Source organism: Venturia canescens, chromosome 8 (assembly GCF_019457755.1).
Source record: "Venturia canescens isolate UGA chromosome 8, ASM1945775v1, whole genome shotgun sequence".
Classification (NCBI taxonomy): domain Eukaryota; kingdom Metazoa; phylum Arthropoda; class Insecta; order Hymenoptera; family Ichneumonidae; genus Venturia; species Venturia canescens.
The window spans coordinates 16241503-16263661 of record NC_057428.1 but is presented as its reverse complement, the minus strand read 5'-3'; the positions used below and the strand labels follow the sequence as shown (position 1 = coordinate 16263661).

The 22159-nt window shown below is 46.0% G+C and overlaps 1 protein-coding gene across 3 annotated transcripts in view; it reads left to right on the top strand.

Moving 5' to 3' along the window:
• Nucleotides 1-22159, top strand: part of Pi3K21B (phosphatidylinositol 3-kinase regulatory subunit alpha) — a 41206-nt gene that overhangs the window by 17183 nt on the left and 1864 nt on the right. For 2 of the 3 annotated variants that reach the window (XM_043425485.1, XM_043425486.1), the window contains 12 exons: nucleotides 7000-7109; nucleotides 12779-12913; nucleotides 14990-15383; nucleotides 15655-15753; nucleotides 19036-19221; nucleotides 19410-19538; nucleotides 19643-19850; nucleotides 20301-20531; nucleotides 20671-20995; nucleotides 21101-21348; nucleotides 21628-21804; nucleotides 21900-22151. In XM_043425485.1, the coding sequence (XP_043281420.1) occupies nucleotides 7000-7109; nucleotides 12779-12913; nucleotides 14990-15383; nucleotides 15655-15753; nucleotides 19036-19221; nucleotides 19410-19538; nucleotides 19643-19850; nucleotides 20301-20531; nucleotides 20671-20995; nucleotides 21101-21348; nucleotides 21628-21804; nucleotides 21900-22151 (2494 nt within the window). Of the gene's footprint in view, nucleotides 1-1364; nucleotides 7110-12778; nucleotides 12914-14989; nucleotides 15384-15654; nucleotides 15754-19035; nucleotides 19222-19409; nucleotides 19539-19642; nucleotides 19851-20300; nucleotides 20532-20670; nucleotides 20996-21100; nucleotides 21349-21627; nucleotides 21805-21899; nucleotides 22152-22159 lie in introns of those variants that run through there. The other variant, XM_043425484.1, reaches the window with a different exon arrangement.

Sequence of the window (22159 nt, the reverse complement as noted above, 5' to 3'; positions counted from 1 at the left end):
AAACTCATACTCGCGTATGACTTTGAAGGAGATTCGGGAGAAAGCTTTTCCGCAATAATTCGAGACTGGCGACGACACGGGCTCTCCCCGGTCAATAAGCACTCGGCAACAATCGTCGATTTCTATCCTGAAATTTAACGACGACAGCTGGCGGCAGGGAGAAAAAGCAGCGGGCGCGTCGTCACGCGGCGCGCGTGGATATTCAGTCGCGCCCGCGTCTGTGTGAGTTGTTATACGTACGTGAGGAAGGATTGGCAGCTTCGCGAGGCATTTTTATCCGTCCGAATAGCGAGAGCACTGGATATGCACGGGGTGGAAGATGCGACGGTGTTAAGCCCGTCCCGGGACATGTCCTGCAGGAAAATCAATTGTTTCTCCGCCCGTGAACAGAGCCCCGAGGTCCTGTGGGTTTGGAAGGTTCGCGCGGTTCCCGGAGGCTGCACGATGTCGCGCGTAGAGATGATAAAAGGCCTGTGAAAATACGGGATAGGAGAGAGGGCGAGAGAGAGAGAGAGAGAGAGAGAGAACGCAGTGACGAAGAGCGCGGAGAAACGGTACCGCGGTGCAATTCTCTCTCAACTCGCGATCTAAAGTGGAACGTGGGTGTAGCCTCGGTGAACGAGTTGAGAGGAGAGTTTGAGCAAGGAAGGTTCCGCGACGAGCCTTCTTACAGAGAACACCGCGCGCGGTGATGTAGCGAAGGATAAGCGCGCACGGGTCAAAGTGCGATGGTAGGAAAAAGTATTAAAGTGCTCCCAATAGGGAGCGATTATTTTGTTTTGGTTGAGTTTGTTGTTCACTGGGTATCTAACGGTAATAGAAGCTTTTTCGTGTGCGATCTCGCCGGCAGGCAGGCTCCTCGAATCAAGGTTGAAATCGCGCCCGGTGGGGGAAGCCGCGAGGGAGCGCGGCAGGGAGGCGGTAGAAAAAGGGTGAAATAAAAAGGAGGAAAGGAAGCGAGGGAGGGAGATGGCGTTGGGGTCGCGGCTGGAAGAACGTCGCTGCGCGCCTCCGCCTGGCGACAACGAGAGAAAGATGGCGCCTTTAGTGTGCACGACCCTGGGATCCCCCCAAAGGCCACCGCGAACATTGCCGAGGACGGCCGAGGGCTTTCCGGGGAATCGTTCGGGCCACGAGATAGGCTCGCGCTCTCTCGGCTTTCGCTACTCCTCGCTCGCTGCTCTCCGGACGCTTCTGTTAGCCTGCTCCGTGTGTCCTCTCTCGTTCCGCTTGCGAAGCACTCGCGAGGAAGAAAGAGAGTGGGAGGGAGCGAGAGAGAAGGAGCTATGGCTATTGACCGAACCCCGCCGCTTACCGGCCGGTCAGCTGTAAGCCGAGCCGCCTGACTACGCTCTCCTCGGCAGCAGTAAGACTTCTGGTCCCCCGACGTTGCTCCCCGAAGAGGAGCTGCACGTCCGTCATCGTGTCGTGTCGACCGGGCGACGTTCCACAAATCTCAAGATCCTCTACATTATAAAGATAATAAAAACTACGCAACGAAATATAAACTGGAGAAACCGGGGGGGAGTTTTATCGTCTGAATAGTTCGCATTTGACCCTGGTACAAGTGTCTTTCGGTTCGGACGAATTGAACAGCAATAGCACTACCGAGGAGGAAAAAGATTTCGAATTAAAAAAAAACGCGCGCGCGCCCGCGCGTGTGCGTGTGTGTGTGTGTGTGTGGTCTTTGAAAGTACTCGAATACAAAGGAAACGGAGAACGATTTGTGAACGAGCCGGACATTTTGGATACCGTCTCGAATTACTCGGGTGAACAAAAGAGAGGAGGAGGACAACGCTTGGTTGCCGACCGGTAGAAACGGGCAAGCTAGCTGTCCCGAGCGCTTAAACTCTTTTTTTACGAGCGTGTATTTTCGCTGGTGCCGGTTTTCGCTCGGTTCGTTCCTCGCGATCAGTCGCGCAGTCAAACTCTGCTGCTTTACGTGAAAGTTAAGCTGCCGGGAATCCTCGATCGAGGCAAAAAGAGAGCGCGAGGGAGGAAGGAACAAGGGCCAGAGATGACACAACCGCGAGTGAACGAGCAGCGACTCGGTGAACTTTGAAACGAGTCTCCTAGAGACGGAAGTTTGGACAGCGCACCAGTGTGCCGGTCGAATCGCCGGCATCGACGACTTTGAGTTTCGGCTCTTTTTTAACACACCGAGTCAGCTCGACGACGACGTCGTCGTGACGCCAATTTTTTCATCGATTCGACAGTTTCAACCAATTCCAAATTCTCCCCGGTTTATTAAAATATCTAAAATATTATTCTCGATCTGTCAAAAGTTAAATGGTTTTCCGTTAAGAAGCGAGCTCGCGACTCGGACCAAAGTTACGACAGAGCGCGTGTGTCTCAGCGAATACGAATTCATCCGTTGGCCTCAGCTGCAGCTACGCTTCTCGCCAAGTGCCTCGTCGCCCGTGTACAACGAAAAATATCGAGTGAATACTCTTCTCACCGGTTCTTATAGCAACGTTACACATTACCGATCCGAGCCAAGTTTTTTTTTCACCGGATAGCGACGAGATCTTGAAAAAGACAGCGAGAGAGAGAGAGGGAGAGAGAGAGAGAGAGGGAGAGTGCGCAAGCGTTGAAAAGGATAGCGACGGGGTGTACATTCTGATTCCGTCATTCCGAGTGCGACCGAGACCGGAGGAAGGACACCGCGGGTTGGAACAAGCCAAAGCTACATCCTCATCCATCGTATTCCGTAACTGCTCCCTCTTTCTCTCCCTCCCTTTGTTTCCTTCGTTGAACTCCTGAGCGAATCTAACCGCTGCCCGGTCGTCCCCGTCCCATCGTGTGCCGTCGATCAGCCGGTCGCGATCACTAGCCAAAGTGCGGAAGAACAAAAAAAAGCGAACGAACGAATTTTTTTGGCTGATGAAATTGCGCTACGCGGAGATACCCGAAGCGACACGCTTGCCCGCAGCACACACGCACACGGCACTCGAGAATCTTTCAAGAGTTTTTAAACACAAAGGCACACACGGAGATAGATTCCCCTCGCTCGAGTTCTCGACGGATTCGACACAAAGAGCAGCAGTATCGGAAGGGGAGAAAGATAAACTGTTTTATCGACGTCGCGAGTGAGAATTCGGCCGTTGCTGGGGCTGGCGCTGCTGAGGCAACGAGAGCTCACTTTGTCCCACCCGACGACTGCCGGAGCTCTCTCTCTCTCCCTCCTCGTTCGAGCTGGGAGTCCGCTGGCTGACACGAGGACGGAAAAGTCGTCCGCTTCGTTCCACTCTCTTCGCCAATCGTAAGGGCGTTTCAGCACACACGAGGACTCTCGATCGAGTCGTACATCATTCGCGATATTTTCTCCACTCGATATAAGTGAAATTGAACAAACGGCGCCTCGAGTTTTCGCCGAGATTCGGGATTTTAAACGAGTGAAGATACCTCGCCGGTAACGGTATCAAGCGGTCCGAAAACCGGTGGCGGCTCCCGAGTAACCAGCGAACAAAACGAGAGAGCGCCCGAAAAAAAACGTGTCGAATCGTTGCGCGTGGAATCTTTTTCGACGTCGTGACGCGAGATCCTCTCAAGCGGAAAGTAACCCGACGTCCACAATGTGACCTTGAGCAAACTTAACGAAAGGTTCCACAAGATTTTCGAGTACAGATAAGAAATTGCGCTCGAAAGAAACGATGACTTATCGATAAACAGTCATCGCCGAATTGGCTTTACGGGAGAGCCCCTCGCAACGAGCCGACAACCTACTGTCTCTCCATCTTTTTTCCCTTCGGATTGTTCGCAAATTCGTCTATTTTAAACTCGCCGCAAACTCGCGCCCGCCTCGTTGCTTCCGTCCCGGAAAGTAAGACCTCGGAATAATCGCGAGAAGTTCGCCTCCCGGAGGATTACGTCAAAGAAGGAGGTGTTGCCAGTGAAATTTTCGAGTTTCTCATTCCCCTGGAGTGTCGGTGGTGTTGCCCAAAGTTGAACACGTCGCAGCGACGTTTTGCCGGTCGGAAGTGTCAGTGTTTCGGTGTCACCGCGATTTTCGTCGCATCGATAAAAAGTAAGCGAAGAGCTCTCGCGCGGTCAGTTGCCATTCGAACGAGTGTCGGTGTGTCGTATCTACTGAAAACTGTGTCCGCGACGGATCGTCGATTACGACCTTGAAAAGAACGCGTTGGCGCTGAGCTCTCGGTCGGCTCGTGCACCTCGAAAGTTCGCCGCTGGGTAAGAGCCCTCCTCGCGCCACTGGGAAAAGCCGGTTCGCCAATAAAAAATAATAAAAGCAATTGAAGAGGGATCGCGATACTCGTCGCATTATCCGCGTGAGCGAACGGGGCTTCGTTCGCGAGATTTTTCACGAGGGATCTCGCGCGCGCTCGCCAGAAATCCACGGAACTCGCAAAAACTGCGGAGGTGGGGGATCGCGAGTTTGACAAGAGAGAAAGAGAGATAATTGAAGTGGGAAGGAAAAGCGTGTGTCGTCTCGCTCCGGGATCGCAAACGCGATTTTGTGCTTGCGCGAGAATCGAGTGAAGCGAGATGAGAGGCGAGCGCGCGAGAGAGCGAGAACTCGCCGCATAATTCCCCCCGTGGCTCTGCGGATGGAAGAGAGTACGCGGTCGTGCCGCGAGGAATTGTGCGTACCCGCCTTTTCGAAACCGGTTTCGTTCGGCTCCGTGAAACTCGCGGGCCCTCCAACCGCGTTTACATAGCTCGTCCACGTTGCGGGAAGCCCGTTGAGGTCCGATAAAACAAGAGGCAGAAGCAGAAGAATCGCGGAATGGAATGAGGCGAGAAAGAGAGTACACGAAAGGGGAGAAAAATCGTGAAAATAGTGCGCAATGATTGCGGAGAGAAAAAGAAGGACGTAGCGTCGATCGGAGAGTGGCACGCGGGCGCGCAGATCGCACACCCACGTACGCCGAGGATCCGTGGCGAATAGCTTGCAAAATTGTTCACGTACTCCTGCGATTAATAAACGAAGGCTAACCGGACCGAGCCGGTGGATCGAGGCTCGTATTTTTCGGCCGGCGCGCCTGTAGTCTCACCGTTCGGAGTTTGAACGGGAGAATAAAATTTGCGGGCCGCGGATGGGCGAGCGGGGGAGCCAAGGATCCGCAATCCCGCAGAAAACAGTTTTTTTCTTCCTTCGGAAAGAATCCTCCTCGACAAATAATTGCGTAAGTTCGAGCGGCGAGAGCGCTCGACGATCGAATATAAAATGACGGTGAAATTGGCCGGCAGCCCGAGCGAGGAGCGCGATCAATTTGACAGTGTTCAGCGCAGCGTTGATCGATGCAAAACCTAATAAGGGGAGAAGAAGAGCGCGAGGGAGAAACTGGTGTTCGCCGGTTCCGAGTCCACGGACACTAATTGCGAGGGGCTTAAGAGAAACATTGAATTTGATAATCTGATGATAAGTCGAACAGAATCGGGAAGTGATGAAGCAGGTGGGGAATTCACCGGGAGCCGGTCAGGTTGCGCAGCCGGTAGTATTGTACGGGAGGTTGAGACACGAGGAGGACTATCGCGACAGCCGTAACGCGCTCGAGAGCGAAGTATCGGGCCAGCGGAAGTCGTCGTCGGTGGTGCCGAGCGGGGAAGACGCGGCGACCGGTGAATCTGCGAGGGCGTTAAATCGCCAGCAGGATTTGAAGCAGCAGCAGCAGCAGCAGCGTTCGGTAAAGAGCGAGGAAAATGAGCCGAAACCAGGGGCGCTCGTCGGGCTCGGAGTCGGTAGCAAATTGTCGCCGGCAATGTCCCGAATGTTGGCCGTAGACGCGGACAATTACATGCTTCGGAAGGGTTTGAGCGGGGCCGGTGGCACCACGAGCAACGGGCTCGTCCCGGCCTCCGTTGGCATAAGCGCTTCGGCGGGGAATCTCGAAACGATTGCCGCCGGCGTTACCATCGGCACGACGACCTCGTTGACGGCTGGTGTGCCGAGCGCCAACAACCCGGGCTCGGCCGCGAGCGTCTCGATCTTGGGGAGCATCAGCGAGAGGGCGATCAACCACACGAACAATGTCAATAACAACAACCACAATCACAACAACAATAATAACAACAATACGAGCAGCAACAACAACATAAACAATGGCAACGGGAACAATCAACCGCGCTCGATATCCCGGTGCTACGGCTTCGCCATCGGCAAGCAACAGCCCCACTTGGCCTTGAACGAAAGTTACTTCGCGCCGGATTCTCCCCCGGGACAGGCCGGCGCCACTTCCGCTTTCGTTGCCTCGAACGAGTCTCTCTACGCTCATAAAAACGGCGTTGGCAACACCGGCGGCAATCAGCCCGCCGCCGCTCAAACTCTCATCGCGAACGAGAGCAACTTGCTGCTGCTGCGCCGTCAGCAGGAGCACAACCCCGCGAGCCTGCGGCTCTCGGTGCCCCCGGCCTCGAGCAACTCGAGTCCGAAGCAAACAAACGAGGAGAAAAATCGAGCCCAGGTCAACCTGAGTAACGGCTCGTCGACGGCTCAGAATCCCCGATGCTACAGTTCCACTGCCCCGGCTCCGGGGCCCGCTCTCCATCCTCACAGTCCCGCCGAGACCGACGCCGACAACGCCGATGTCGAAACGAGCGGGAAAAACTCGTGCCTCGTTTCCTGCGCGAGACCCTTGTCCTTCCACCGGCACATGTGCTTCTGCACCGGCACCCCGAACCAACTTAAAGTAAACTCGTGTCGCACCGATCCTCCTCTCAGTGCCGAGACGAAATCGGGCCTCGATAAAACACACGACGATTCCAATCCCCGCACGGCTCACGCCGCCGCCAGCGCCCTTCAACACACTCAGGATAAATTGAACAAACTGAAAACACCGGCTACCGAGATCACTCGTAATCTTAATGCTAATGTTGATCATTGTAATTCGGGGGGGTTTGTCAAGAGTCGATACACCGCCGCCACCGCCGTTCCGGGATCCCTCAATGACGTTGAACCGTCCTCCGTCGCTGTTCAAAAAACAAGCTATTCTAACTCGAGTTTGTGTTGTTGTATGTGCGGATCTCTATGCCCTGCAGAGTGTCACGCCTGCTTTCATCACGTTTGCGCCGAGTTCAGCGGTCAACATCTCTGCCAATGGAGCTCCAAGGGGCACGCTTTGCCGGGCCAGGTCTTTGACAAGGAAAAGGTCAGTTTTTTTTCACACAATCATATTCGCATGTGGTGGGCGCATGTCGCGATTTTTTACGAAGGTTTTTCAGCGATGTGCGTTTTTTTGTTTCTCACAATCGGATCGTCCCCGCTGTCTCGCATCGTTTCATTTTTCGCGTTTTTTCGAGCCCTCGCTCTCCGTGCGTTTGCCTTGGGAAACACCGGGAACGAAGATTCGCGCAGTTATGAATTTCGCGTGCTCCCGGAACTCCGGGGAAGAACCTCGGGCTATTTCCGCCCCCGGAATCTCTCGCGCTCTCTCTCGCTCTCATCAGAGGGGACATTCGCACCCGAGGGACCAAAGATTTTGCGCAGCTGCCCGAGCTCAAGAGTTCCTTACAATCGCCAGTACAAATGGAACGTCGATCGGGAAACACGCGTTACACACCAGTCGCGCCGCCGCCCCGGCCCGCCCCGTCGGCCTCAGTAGCTACGCTTTTAATATTCAATACGAGGTCACCGAGATAACTCGCTCCAACACACTTTTATTATATGATCTCGTCAACATTTCAATTCCCTTTTGCTCCCCCATCGCAAATACGCTTTTCAGTTAATAACGTTAATTCGCCCGAGCTGCTCGAAGCTTCTTCGCAATTTAACCCCAGAACGCACGACGCTGAAGTTTCCAACGTTGGAGTCCAACGAAATGAACGAAAAAAACGTTTGTAATTCACCAATTTTTTATTTCACGAATCGTTGGTGCACCTTGAAAAACTACGAATCGCAAATTTGGCAGGGAACAAAATAGGAGAATTACTGGAATTATTGGAGAATTTTTTTCGATCATTTCGTTGGACTCCAACGTTGCAAACTTCAGCGTCATCCAGAACGCATGACCGGGGTGTGAGCACACCCCACGCAAACTTCAAACTACGCTCCCGTCCTAACAAGCGACATTATCGATTGATTATCGAAGCATTTTTTTATATATAAATTCAATTGAAATTAGTTTTATCGTACATCATTCTTTTCGTTATAAAAAAACGAAGAAAATGGTGCAGGATAAAGTCAGTTTAGCATCGTAGGACCGGATTTATAAGCAGAAAAAGAGTGGGGTGCATCTTATAGAGTCAAGTGTAAATGAAAATCAGTTAAATTTTCAGACGGTTTAGGAGCGTCGTTGCTGAGAAAAATCAATAACTATTTCGGCCAAATAACATGTAAACTTTTGGAAGTCGAGACACATTCGGTGATATCTACGTTAAAAATGATGCTAAAAATATGAAATTTTTTGGGCAACATGAGCAAGGCTTGCTGAATAATGTCAATTTTTGTCAGATTTATTAGGAGATTTGCTGAGATTATATTAATAATAATCTATTTCGCGTGCAGTTTTTTGAGGCCAGGATCGTCACCGTTCGTGTTTTCGAATGAGCTGTCACCCGTTTTTCGTCTTTTTTTTTTCCCCAACTCTTCTTCAAAGTGTATGCAACATTGTCGAACTGTAAACTGGCCTAACTTTTGAAAGTTACAGGTTATAACTTTTGGGTGAAAAAAAAGACTGTACAGCCTCAACTTCCTTGAGCCCTCGATCGAGCCTCCGGGAGCCGATGCGTCGCGATTTTTCTCAGAAGTTACTAAAGTAGTTCAGCGGTTTTATGACTAGTCAAGTTTGCAACTATTTTATGTTGATTAATTTGGAGTCTGAATTATTGATGAGATTAATAAACACTTTAAATTGACAATATTTTCATCGCAAGAATGTAAAAATGCTTTTAAAATATCATGAAAGATGAAATTTAGCGAAAGAAAGTTTATATCGGTGTAATAACACCGAGAGAAAGGAGTGGTCAATTCATTAAATAAAAGCGGAGCTACTAGGCGAATGAAAGCACGCGAGTCAGTCTGAAAAATAAATTTGATGAAATTCCCGCGACTCCCGACTTCGCCCGAAGTTCAATCAGCTGTTACCAGCAGTCCAACGTCATGACCGACGTCCGCTTTCGACGCGTCAAAAACTCAAGTTTTTTCATCTTTTCTTTCTCAAAAGCCCCGTAAGGCAATGTTTTTTTTAAAGGAACGGAATCTGTGATAAATTTTCTTCGCGTGGGTTCTGTGAGTTTTTTTTGTTCTCCCGTGGGGTACCGTGTTAAAAACTCAAAATTGTAAATGAAATAATTGAAAACTTTGCCCCGTAAGAGGCCCCTGAACTGTGCTTGTCATCAGGGACCTTAAACTACCATTTAGCGCAAAAAAAGTGGATTACTTTAATATCGATGCTTCAACAACGATCTTCCTAGCCATGAACTTGGAGATTTTCATTTAAAAAACGCGCTTCATGATCGGAAATACCGAAAAAAACAATCGATTTCGGCTCACGTGGATTCTGGCTTACCAAATTGTTGAGAAGAAGGAAATAAATGATTTTTCGAGACTCCACATTTATTTTGATATCTAGAGACTCTGGAGGGTGCATGACGCTGAAGTTTGCAACGTTGAAGTCCAACGGAGCGATCTAAAAAACCCTCCAATAATTCCAGTAATTCTCCAATTACGTTTGAAATAAAAATGGCTGAATTACAAATGTTTGTTTTCCGTTTATTTCGTTGGACTCGAACCCAAACATTTGAAATTCCCCAATTTTTGTCCCTCTTGAATTTGCCGTTGGCAGTTTTTCGACCCTCGGGCTGAAAAATTGTAGAATTACAAACATTTTCATGCGTTCATTGCGTCGGAGTGAACGTTGCAAGCTTGAGCGTCATTGGCGTAAAAAAATTGGTTTTTCAAAGCGAGCAACGATATGCAGGTTCGTTGAACTGTTTTGCCAGCCTCTCGAGGTCTGTTCGTTTGCGCGAGAGAGAAAGAGAGAGATTGAGGAGCGCGCGCGCGCGCGTCTCCTCCGTGACAAATATTTTCAGTGTAATCAAACTCCATACGTGCGCCGTGGAACATGACACGCGAATTTGCTTCTTCATTGTGCAAGGTTATTCGCAGCGAAATATCGGTTCGTGAGAGTTTTTCGTCTTCCTCCCTCTCAAAGTGAATTCGAAAATCTAATGTTTCGGCGCCCCGCGAGTGTGAATCGTTCGAGCCATTATTTCAAAGGCCTTAAACAAAAATTCAATAAAATAAGGCGCTATTTAGTCGTTGACGATATTGAGAGCTGGGGAGGTTCGCTCTCCGCGTGCGAGCACGAATAGGCGAAAAAGTCAGAGCGAAAGGTGGCTGGCTGGCTCTGCTGCAATTGCTCCACGCTCGTGTGGTCCAGGGTGGCCTGCGAGCTCCCCATCATCGCCTATTATACAACCTTTCACTATATTTATATATCACACGTAAGGACAGACACATATTTATATGCACCAATGACAGTTGTTGAGATTTTGCTGCGTAGATTCTCAGCCTCACTGGATTCGTTTAATATCATTAATACTTTTTTATTTATTTGCTTGCTCGCTTGCTTTTTAAATTAACGTCGAGTCTCTCTCTCTCTCACTCACTCGGGCCTCGCTATTTTGCCCACTGCAAACGAGTAACCCCCTTTGCGCCGAGTTCTCGCCTATTCTGCACCTGACCCTACGTTCTTCGTGCTGCTGCTGCTGTAGCAACAACTCGCTCGTACACCCAACGATAAAACTTCCATTTCCAACCACTTACCACTCGCCAACGCTCACCGGCCTGTCATAGATCATCCAGCTTATCGTCTGACCGATTATTCAACTATCATGCGTTCTCGATCGACTTTTTTTCTTTCGCTTCTCTTTACCCGTCCCTCTTTTCTCTTCCTCCTTCACGCTGAGCGCGCTCGTTTCATTGGTCTTCGAGTACGAACTGCCGGAGAGCGTTACGACTGAAAAATTAACGTTGCAAGAATCGACGAGAGAATCAATTTGTGTGGGTTTTGCGTCGAGCAGAGTATTGAGTTTTGAAAAAAAAAAAAAAAATGTTTGGAAGCTTTTCTCAATGGAGAAATTTGACGTTTTCGTGAAAATATAGTTTAGTTTTTTTTTAATGAACCGAGGTTCAGGGTCTTCGTTACCGCGATTCAATTTTCTCAATCCGAACGTTCTTCCAATCGAATCATTCAAAAGCTTCACTGTCGATTCGAGAGAATTTGTCGAAGTGCGATAAAGAATTTTTCTAAAATCTCTTAATAATTTCCGCGCTCGCATCCAGCCGAAAATGCATCGAGCTCCGACGAGTTATCGCAAACTTCCTGACAAGCGAAACTCGAGCTGACCTCGAAATGAATAAACTCGAGAACGAAGTGACGACGAAAAGGAAAACTGATTAAAATTTGCGCGTCTCGCTGTAAGCGAGATGCGAGGTCAGGCTGCTGATGCTGCTGGCTTTCGAGTAGGACAATTTTCGTTGTTTCTGAGACCGAAATTCCAGGTAGTAAAAAATATGAAGATTCGACTTGACTGTAATTTTCGTACAATTTCATTGATCACTGATTCTCAAAATATTCGGTTGTCCCAGTCTCGAATAAAAAAGTCCTTGAATGTCCTCTCATTAAATCTGCAGCATGCTCGCTTTTGTTTTTGCTTTCCCTGAACCGTCACGTTTCTCCCGGGCTCGGTGTAAACATCCACAGCCACAGGAATCGGTGGGTCCCGGTCGGAGCTCCCGTTCCTCGATTAAGCTCCTTCCCCACCGATCGCCGACTCTCCTTAAACCGATCTCCTTGTCTCCGCATTTCCTCGTTTCAACTTCACACAGCACACAGTACACTTTCGAGCGCAATATCTAATCTCTGTTACGGCCGCGGTTGGCTTACGTCTCTCTTCGGCAGACGCGGTGCCCTCGAGAACAAACCGACTTAAAAAGCACATACGCGTCCTTGTCTGTTTAGCTCCAACGTAATGGAGATACATCCCGGCCGTGTTGGGCGCACCAGAGTGCCAGTTTTCTCTCGAGAAAACCATCAAAGTTTCATTTTTTATTCAAAATTATTGAGATTCCTCGGTTTTTCGAATTTCATCGCGTTTCATTAATCCCTGGATCGACGCGCGAGGGACGAAGAAAGAGGAAGAAAAAAGTGAAGGAGAGAAAAACCGATTTCGACTGCTGCATCGCTTCGACGACCAAAATTTCCGTCTACAATTTTAATTCCTTCGATTGTATTTATTGGATTTGTCCCCTCCCCTGGAAATGAATAAAGCATTTGCCTCGTTTATACGCACACACGGTCCTCCCGAATTACACCCGAATGCTCCAGTCTTGCTCGTTCTCTGGAATTTGTATTCGCGTCTCGAAAATAGTGTTTATCGCCAAAAATATCTCTTTCCTTCGACTCGAGTCTCTCTTTCCTTCTCTCATACACAGTCACACGTAGGCCCCTGCACGTTCAACTTTCATACGTTTTCTTTTTTGTTTGTTTTTTCTTTTTTCATTTATTTGTTTCATCTCCCCCCACCCCGCGTTTGCTGTCTCGTGCTTTCGTTATTTTTTCTTTTGCACGTTTGTTCTTCTGAACGTTCGTCGATCGTGGCTGCATGTCCTGTGTCAATAGCAACTTAATGGCTTCGTTGTTTATCTAAAATGTTGATTTCACTGTTGGACCTTAATGTTAGTGTTTGCACACTTTTATTAATTTTCACACTTGAAAGCGCTTATCAATGCTCGTCGTTTATTAATTGTTACGATTAAGTGACTCCAATAACATCGAATATTGTCAAATGACTCACTTGCTTATCACTTTTACAGCCTGTCAGTGAGTGGACATCCCTGAATGTGGTCGAATGGATGTCGGCCCTAAACCTATATCGCTATGCAGATGTATTCAAGTCAAAGGACATCAAGGGCAGCGATCTGCCTCACTTGGATCGAGAGAAGCTCATGGTTCGTTCTCTCCCTTTGTTTTTAATTATTATTTTTTTTTATTATTTAACAATTTGGTAACTCAAAATTGATTATTTTTTCAAGCCCTTCGACAGGCAAGTGTCATGGTATCGAGCAGCAGAAGATCGATCTTTTGTAGGCGCTGATAAAAAATCATTTTTCTTTCACGTGGTCGGAGCGAATCGATAGTTTTTCGGAAAGCAGAATTGCTACGCCGAGTCTCGATTTTAAGTCTCGTGGAAAACGACAGAAATTGAGCCAACGATTGAAAGTTAATCTCACAACGGGGCCAGGAACGAACTCAGTTTTCTCAGCATAAAACGATTCTTGCACGGAATTATGTTGGGCGAACTTCCGACGATGAAAAGTCCTTGAAACCAAACGCGGATAAAGGAAATAGAATTATTGTTGGAACACTAAAAATTGCGCTCGTTCCCGACTCCGTTGCGGAGGCCCGGGCTCACGTTCACTTCGACGTGCCTTCGCACAGAGCGGAAAAATTCTCTGAGTGGACTCGAGATCATGCTTGATTTTGGAATTTACGAGAATTTGACGTTTCGTTGTAAGCGTGCGAATGCAGACGACACAAAGAAAAAGGTCGCGCCAGCAAAGCGACACTTTACTCATTGGCCACCAAGGCGACTACGTGATTTTCTATATCCGTAGCGCTAATCAGTCAGTGTTGTCGGGATTACAAGTTTTTCAGTGAGTTTTAACGCGTACCTCGGAGAGAAATGAAGATTAAAAAATTTGCACGTCTTGCTACTAAAATTTCATTCGTTTTATCATTAACAATAAATTCAAAATGTTTTTACTTTTTATCTACGAATTTCAATCCGTATTTTGAATGAGTTTATAGCCACGTTTGTCTCTGTGGGAGATTAGAATGGTTGAGAAAATTTGTCCTCAGCTCCGATAAAACGGTGAATTTACATCGAATTTCTCTCTCAATTTATTCGCAAAGTTGCCAATAATTAAAACAGTTTTTTAGAAACGCGCGTTTCAACGTTTTCACATTTTCCTGTGATATCGCTCCGCTCCAATGATTCAATTTATTCCTTTTTAATTTCCCAAGCCTCTCGCGTCGAACGTCTTTTAGCGGTGAACCTCCGGAGGCAAGTCATCGATAGCACACACCATAAAAAGCCGAAAGAGTGTCTCCGTCTTCGTCGCGAAAATCGTACGGAGCGCGCCAAGGCTGTTTTCAGGCGTAAATCTCGATTACCATACTAATCGACTCGTAAATTGTGTCTCTCGTTTATCCTTGCCCCTTCTTTTTCGTATCAAACCTCGTGTGCACACTCCTTTTCCTCCCTCGCTCGTTTCTCACTCGTGATAAGACGACAGGATCTCCCTCTTCCCCGCGCCTGCCTCCTCGCCCCTCCACAGGGATCAGCTCATTTTGAAGGCTTTTCTCTCCTCTCTCTCTCTCTCTCATCTGACTTATCCGAGTCCTCGAGTTTCGTCTCGTTACTGTGACTTGTCACACACACACACATACGCATTCATCGAATGTACAGCTCCAAAAATTCGAAGGATTTTCAAGCTTCCATATTCCAGAGAGTACGATACCTCGCATTCCATTGCAATTACAGTCTCGTCATTCTTGAATAATTTCTTAAGTTAAATCACCCAAATTTCGAATTACGAGTCAGAAGCAAACGTTGAGAATGAAGTTTTCACAGAAAAAGGAATCCAAATAGCATCAATTTTTCTAGTTCCATAAAAATTCATTCGTTGACGATGATGCCATGAAAGTTTTTCTCACACTCATAACGATAATGCCGAAATTTCAATTACCATAAAAATTTTAATTTTTTATTCCCATGTTTAACAGATTTCCTCTCCCTGGTGATAGGATAGTTGAGAAAATCCTTTGAGTTCGCAAAATTTTCTATTTTCAGTGTCACTTTAGTCGAGTTCATGGTTTTTGGGAACTGAGCGATCTTTGAGAGCGAGGATTTCTGGATTTTCAAATTTTTCTTTATCGAATTGAGCGATGTATAACTGGGAATGATCGTCAAACCTCCTCGATGTTGAGACGTTGATGTAATAATTTGATTTTTGTTTCAACAGAATATGGGAATAAAGGATGAGTTTCATCAGAAGAATATATTGGTGTGCATCGAGGAGCTGTGTCATCCGTCGACGTCCTCGTCGACCTCGACATCGCCAACGTTACCGGGGAGCGATGCTTCAATCGTTAAATCATTTAGCTCGGTGATCGGGGGTGAAATAACGAATTTGCCGACGGGTAGTAGCGGTGCTCTCGGCGGTGGTTCAACATCAACGGTCAGCGCTGCTGCTGCTATTCTCGCGAACTCGTCGTCCAACAATACAGCCCCTCCGTTGCCGCCGCCAGTCCTCAACTCGCACAATCTCGTGGCCCACAGTTTTAGTGTATTAGAAAGATGCGACAAGTGCCACAAATATCTCAGGGGCCTCTTGCACCAAGGATTTCTCTGTCAAGGTACGAATCACCTTGTTCGCTGCGAGTCGGCCAACGAAAAACTTACCGAGGCGTTAACCAATCTCTCAACTTGCTATTCTCATTCGCTTTCCTCACTTTTCATAATGTTTCTTCAGTTTTATAGTCTAAATTCTTCCTTTTGCGCTCTTACGATGCATGAGAACTCTCACGGGGTTTTTTAAATGTCCGATGAAAGACTTCACCAGCGATTGGATCGATTTATCGTTATAATTTTTGAATTATATTTATTTAACTTTTTTTTTTCATACAGATTGCGGGTTGGTCGCCCACAGGACGTGCTCCGCTACGGGCTTGCCTGCGGCTTGTGTACCATCCGATCTGGAGACGAGACACAATCGATTCACGTCGGGTACGTTCTGCATCATGCTACTTTTATGTCTGGGCACCTACGAAATCACGTACCACTCATCAAATTCATTATTTTCCTATTTTATATTCATCTCACACTCGTCAGACATATCATTCCTCAAACTCGTTGAATTTCACCGGTTAATTCGGACGGAGTTCTTGATAAGTCTGCTAAACATTGTACTTAACTTGACGGACAAATTTTGTGATCGCCAACAACGAGAGAGGGAGGGAGAAAAGGCGAAAAGGAGAAGACGCATAGCGCGAACATTAATTCACACCAGTGGCGCCAGACCAATGACCATTAAATATAATACAGGGCGTTAAAAAAGTCATGGACACTACCTGATCATTGTGGAAAATACGTTCTTGACAAAAACGTTTTTGCTGTTAAATTTTTATAGGCTTTTAAATCTTCTCAAGTGACAAAGAATTTGTCCGTGACCCATCCCAAGGGAACGAGGGGCGGGGGGGGGGGGGGGATCCTCTGAAATTTATGGTGGGACCTTCTTCTTTTTATTTCTCTATTAGGTTCAGTGTGGCACTGATTTTTTATTCGAATTCATATTTTTCATTATCTGTGGGTAATGGACCTTTGAAATTTTGGATAGCAACAGCTGGGAGCTTCCAGGGGGTATTCCAGGGGTAAAGAAACTTGATTTTTATCATCCGTTCGGTATAAGTTTCTATTAAATTTTCAATTTAACCGTCCAATTGATTGAATAAGCAAAATTTATGAATCTGAAATTTCAATTGATTCACATACAGTTTTTTTCACACGAGTCGTTTTTAATTGAATTTTCTTTGATTGGTCAATGTGATTGTCGAAAAGTCAGCGGATAAATTGGCGATCAAGTCTGGTGTCGATCTTGTTTTATAGCTTCTTTACGATCTACTGCCTACGAGTTCAAATGCTATTAATTCTTGGTGAACCCACATCTCGGTAAGCATGTTGGGACGAAAGTTTCTCGTTTTCAAATATCAAAAGGACAATAGAAAAAGTGTTGCCGATGGGGAAAGCAGCGACCTGTTTTTCATGAAATTTGCTGCGTCGAACATACAAACTTTTTCGTTCGATGCAATATTTTACGAGAAATGCGCGTCTTGAAAAAGGTTTTGATCGAAAGGAAAGTAGATTTTCTGGTATCACAAAATGCTCGTTTCAAACATTGTGTCATCTGAACTTCACTTTCTAAAGCAATCCTGGTCCGTTAGTTTTTCACCGTCCTGTATACGCGTGTGTTTGTTGAAACGTCAATTACTGCATCTTTTATGCTTGTCTCTGTGACACTCAAACCTCATATTCTACCACAGCGCCACCTACTTTGCCATTAAACGGTCCGTTCATCGTCGACCTCCATTAAACGTCCGACCTCCTGCCCCTCTCGTAACACTCTTGTAATTTAATTTACGATATGATTGTCAGGAAAGACCCTCTATCTCTTAATTTTTTCCCAGTCCCTCCTCCTTTCCTCTCATTAAAATTCAAGTCGAACGATGCAAAATTACTTTACACATCATTTTGAGTATCCCGAGGCTTTTTTGTTTGTTTCTTTTTTTTCCGTGGAGATGGAACGCGGTATTATCCATGAAAAATGAAGTTGTGAAGGGTGTGCTGGGAAATTAGGTTAATTCTGGACCCCTGTTATGTATTTTCCCGAACGTAAAACCTCCAAAGGGCTCGAAAACGACTTTAATCTTCTCTTTGACATTAAAAGTTCCTCGTATGCGATAATAATATTCAATCGTACTCTTCCTTTTTTAAATAACGAAGATAACGATGCACGATGAAACCATATTTGGTGAATATTTACCTAAAAAAACTGTACAATACCACACAAAGATTCAGAGGAAAGCCGAATAAATCTCATTAATAAAACTGTCGTCCGTTTCAAGCTCCCTACAGTTCATTTTGGCGTAACGTATGCTTTCCAGAAGAGGATGGGGAGAGTTGGTTGATTTTGATTAACTTTGTTTCCCCATAATCAAGGTGACTGACACGAAATATAGGGTCCCAGTATATTCCACTAAATGTATTATAATAGGAATTTGAAGTGTCGGTGAGTCATGAATTTTGTTTTTCGCCTGTATTTTTATAAGCCTGCGTATCGTATACGGTTTATAAGTGTACTCTTGATTCTCAGACAGTAAAATAAGCAGAGACGGCCCGGTTACATGCGTATGTAAACTTTAAACGATCTCGTGCAGGAGCATCGCTTGCAGAATATATTTTACATTCTATATATTCACTGACACCGAGTAGCTCGAGTAAATTATTTCCCTCCATCTCTCTTCCTCGATATATCTTTCTTTCTCGAGTATTTTACTCGGGAATGAGCGAGAGCAAAAGGAAAGAGAAGGCGAAACGTATGATGGTGCAGTCGAATGGCTGTGTGACCCTGGAAAGACCCGTGGGTGTCGCTTGTGTACTCCGTCTATAGAAATTACATTTTTTTTCGCTCCCTATCTCCCTTGTATTTTTTTTTTTTCATTTTTTATTTCCCGATGCTTCTTCACTCGCAGATATATCTGTTCATCGTGCTGCTCGCGTTTGAGTGGTGTAATTCATACGGCCAACAATTGGACTCGTTGTATTTTAGTTGCTGCGATCGCATCCCAACGACGATCAGCAACTTCTCGACACTCCTCGTTTTTTTTTCTTCTTGGGTTTACCCACTCTTCTGGGACAAGATTTTCATCCTGAGGCTCTTTTTTCTCCATACATTTCTTTCTCAATCGGCCAAAATAAGTTGCAGCTTTTTCAGGAGTCACTGTCCGGCAAACTCGTTTCATATTCTTCAATTTTTCTCTTAGAATATCGAGTTTTATTTATATTGTATTTGTGTCTTGGGTATTCTCATGAAATAAAACGATTCGAGTCCGAGTTATCAATGACATCTGGACAGAACTCGCAGATGCGAGACCGAGCTTGCGTAATTAAAGTAGTTTTGAGTGCCAGCCAAGACTCGGTCATATCTTTTTGACTGACACAGAGCATCTTTTTATAGGCCGGCTCGCTTCGCTTTTATTTCCTAAGGAATCATCCACGAGATATTAGAATATTTATATTCTTTATCCTCCGATATTTTCTTATCCTTCCCTCGCTCAACTGCATTTTTTTTGATGGCTTCGACGATAAACGAAAATCGCACTTGTGAAGATGGAACATCGGAGTGCTCGCACTATACCTTCAGCTCTATTAGTAGAATATTTTGTATTCGCTTTTACAAAGTACGCTGACATCGGTTTTGTTATATATATAAAGCGTTTATTTATTTTGCAGTTTTTGGATTGGCTCTATGCTCCCAGTTCGATACCTCGACGCGAAAAGCTCCACTTCTCGTCGAACGTTGCGTCCGCGCGTTGGAGGAAAGAGCTTACATGGATGTAACTCTTGATCTGTACAAAGTCTATCATAATAGTCCACCTAACGAGCAAACGATCGAGCTTCGTGAGGAGCTTAATCACGGTGAGTATACTTGACGAGAGGAAGAGAATAATAATTTGCTATTACTCTCGTGGCACAGAGGAATCACTCGGTGCTTTGTTGCTACTTCAAAATTGAGCCGAACGCTATGAACTTTCCTGTTTTATTAGTAAAAAATAGAAGGGAATTATTGTTGTAGCGTGTATTAATTTGAAATGATTGTTCGACAGATGTTTGCAACGCTGATCTCACTCCGTACAGTCCTCAATGCATAGCAAGTGCGTTGAAAAAATTCCTACGCGAATTACCCGATCCCGTGATTCCTGTCCAGTGGTACGATAGATTTTTAGAAGCTTCCAGTAAGTATTTTAATAATAACGGAACATAAATTTTGCGATACTCGTGTTGAATCTGACCGATAATAACGTAATGGTTGTCAATGAATCGATTTATTTTTTCATAGATCTCCGAGGTGACGAACAGTGCGCGGCAAGACTCGCGCAATTGGTGGCCGAACTACCGGAACATCATAGATCCACGCTGTATTATTTAATGGCTCACTTTTGTCGAATTTGCCAATTGCAACATGCAAGAGATTACACTGAACCACCGACCATTCTCATTCAAGTACTGTGCCACATATTCCTCCGGCCTCCCTGGGAAAGAATTATGTGAGTTTTCTTTTTGTCGTCTGTAGAGACCGTGCGCAGCGTCTACAGTGCCACTACGCGGCCCATTCCAAAAGTGCTTCCTAGGTACAATTTAAAAAGCAGGCGTATATGGAAATTATTCATTTTCGCATTATTTAACGGAATAAAATTATTCTTTTTTATCACGTCTCGATTGAGGAAATATTGTTGCATTTGAGGGGGATCTAATGCACAATTTCGAAGTTGAGACGTTGAACCAGTAAAATTTTATCGTTCCCCGGTGGGCACAGTTCATTCTCCATAGAAAAGTAAGAAACGGGCCAATCGGATCAAAAGGTTCCTTTTAATTGCACATTCAGGCACAAGAGGCACACACATCGGCAGTAGCGCGCGCCACGCTTCTGCGACCTAGATTTTTCAAATGGAAAGTGTATTTTGTCTTTTGAACAATCTTTTGTTTCTATTATTTAGTCAAGTTGTTCACAACACGGAGGCTCACATTCGCATAATGGAATTGCTCCTGCTCCACGGTAATTGGAACGAGAGACTGCCGGAATTTGCGAGCGCTCCCCAGCTACCCCCGAGAAAAGTTTCGAGGCCTCAATTTCCCGTCCTTGATCACTTTACGAGTCTGGAGGAGGACGCGCTAACCGCCAACGAGCGCAAAATGAATCCGGATAGCAACAAGGAACAACCGCACAGGTGAGGATTAATAGCTTTTGAAAAAATGTGTTTGCATAATGGATTTTGAAATTGGTGACTTTATATTGAATAGCTGAAATTTTTCTGCGACAATCCTCAATGTGTGATAATTGAATTATTCATTTTGGTAAAAAAAAAGGCCTCGAACCCTGCAAGAAGCGGAATGGTACTGGGGCGACATAACGCGGGACGATGTTAACGAAATGATGATCGATTCTCCCGATGGAACTTTCCTCGTCAGGAACGCCTCTTCGAAAGGTGGCGAATACACGTTAACTTTGCGGAAAGGTGGCACCAACAAACTCATAAAGATCTGTCACAGAAACGGCAAATACGGTTTCTCCGAACCTTACGACTTTCATTCTGTCATCGACCTCGTCGATTATTATCGCAATTGCTCGCTCGACCATTACAATTCGATTCTCGACATTAAATTGCTCTATCCGGTCTCACGATTCCAGCAGGTAAGCCCGATAGCTCGATCAGTCCCTCCGCTGCTAATGTAGTTTTTCATCTTTTACGTATTCTTCTTTTGATACGATATATTTATTTTTATTCGTCTGTGGCAGGATGACGAGATCGCGAGTACGACTGACACGGCGAACGTTTTCAAAAAATACGTCGAGCTCGACAAGGAAATGACGGATAAGTTGAGACAGTGGCAAGAATGCTCCGAAATTTATGGTAGAACTTCATACGAGGTTCAACTTAAGCGACAAGCGCTCGAAGCTTTTTCCGAGGCTATCAAAATGTTTGAGGACCAGATGAAGCTCCAAGAGCTTTATCACAAAGAGGCACAACCTCACGAGATATCGACGTGAGTACGACTTGCCTTATTAAAACGATAAGTTAATTAAAACGATATTGTCAGTGTGCGCGTGCATGTACGCTGCATGTATGTGTAAAATAATGAAAATTACACATTAAATACGGGATCGTAGGGGAGAGATGAGAGGAGGAGAGTCAGGGTGCTCTCCGCTATCTTATCTTTCGTTCTGTAGCTCGTTGTTGGCTCGGGCGGCTCACACTTGGTTGCGCACAAAGCCAGCCGCACCGTCGACCATTCTTTATTCATTGTTATTATACTTTCTCGCAGTCTGACCGATAACGCCGAATTGCTGAAGAATCGATTAAAGTCGCTCGAAGATAGTAAGGAACAACTTGACGACAGTCTCCGTCAACAGATCGCTTACAACAGAACTCTCGAGCGAGAGATGCACAAACTGAAGCCCGAGCTTATGCAGATTGTCAAACAGAAAGACAAGCACTTGCAGTACGTATTTGTTCGCATTAAAACACCCGCCGTCAATCCAACCGCGACCATCTCAATTTTATTTATATCATTCATTTTATCGTCTAATTCAACAGTTGGCTGAGAAAACACGGGATTAATCAGACTAAGATAAATCTCATGTTGAACAACGTGCTTCCAAATCCCACTGTCGGCGATCTCGTTCTAACTGATCTTCAAGAACTCGATCTGGAAGTTCATTCCGATGAGAAAACGTGGCTCTATCTTGAGGGCTCCCGATCCGACGCTGACAGAATTCTTGCTGGACAATCCGACGGCACTTTTCTTGTCAGGCGCTCTCGAACAGGCCAATATGCTCTTTCTATCATGTAAGTAG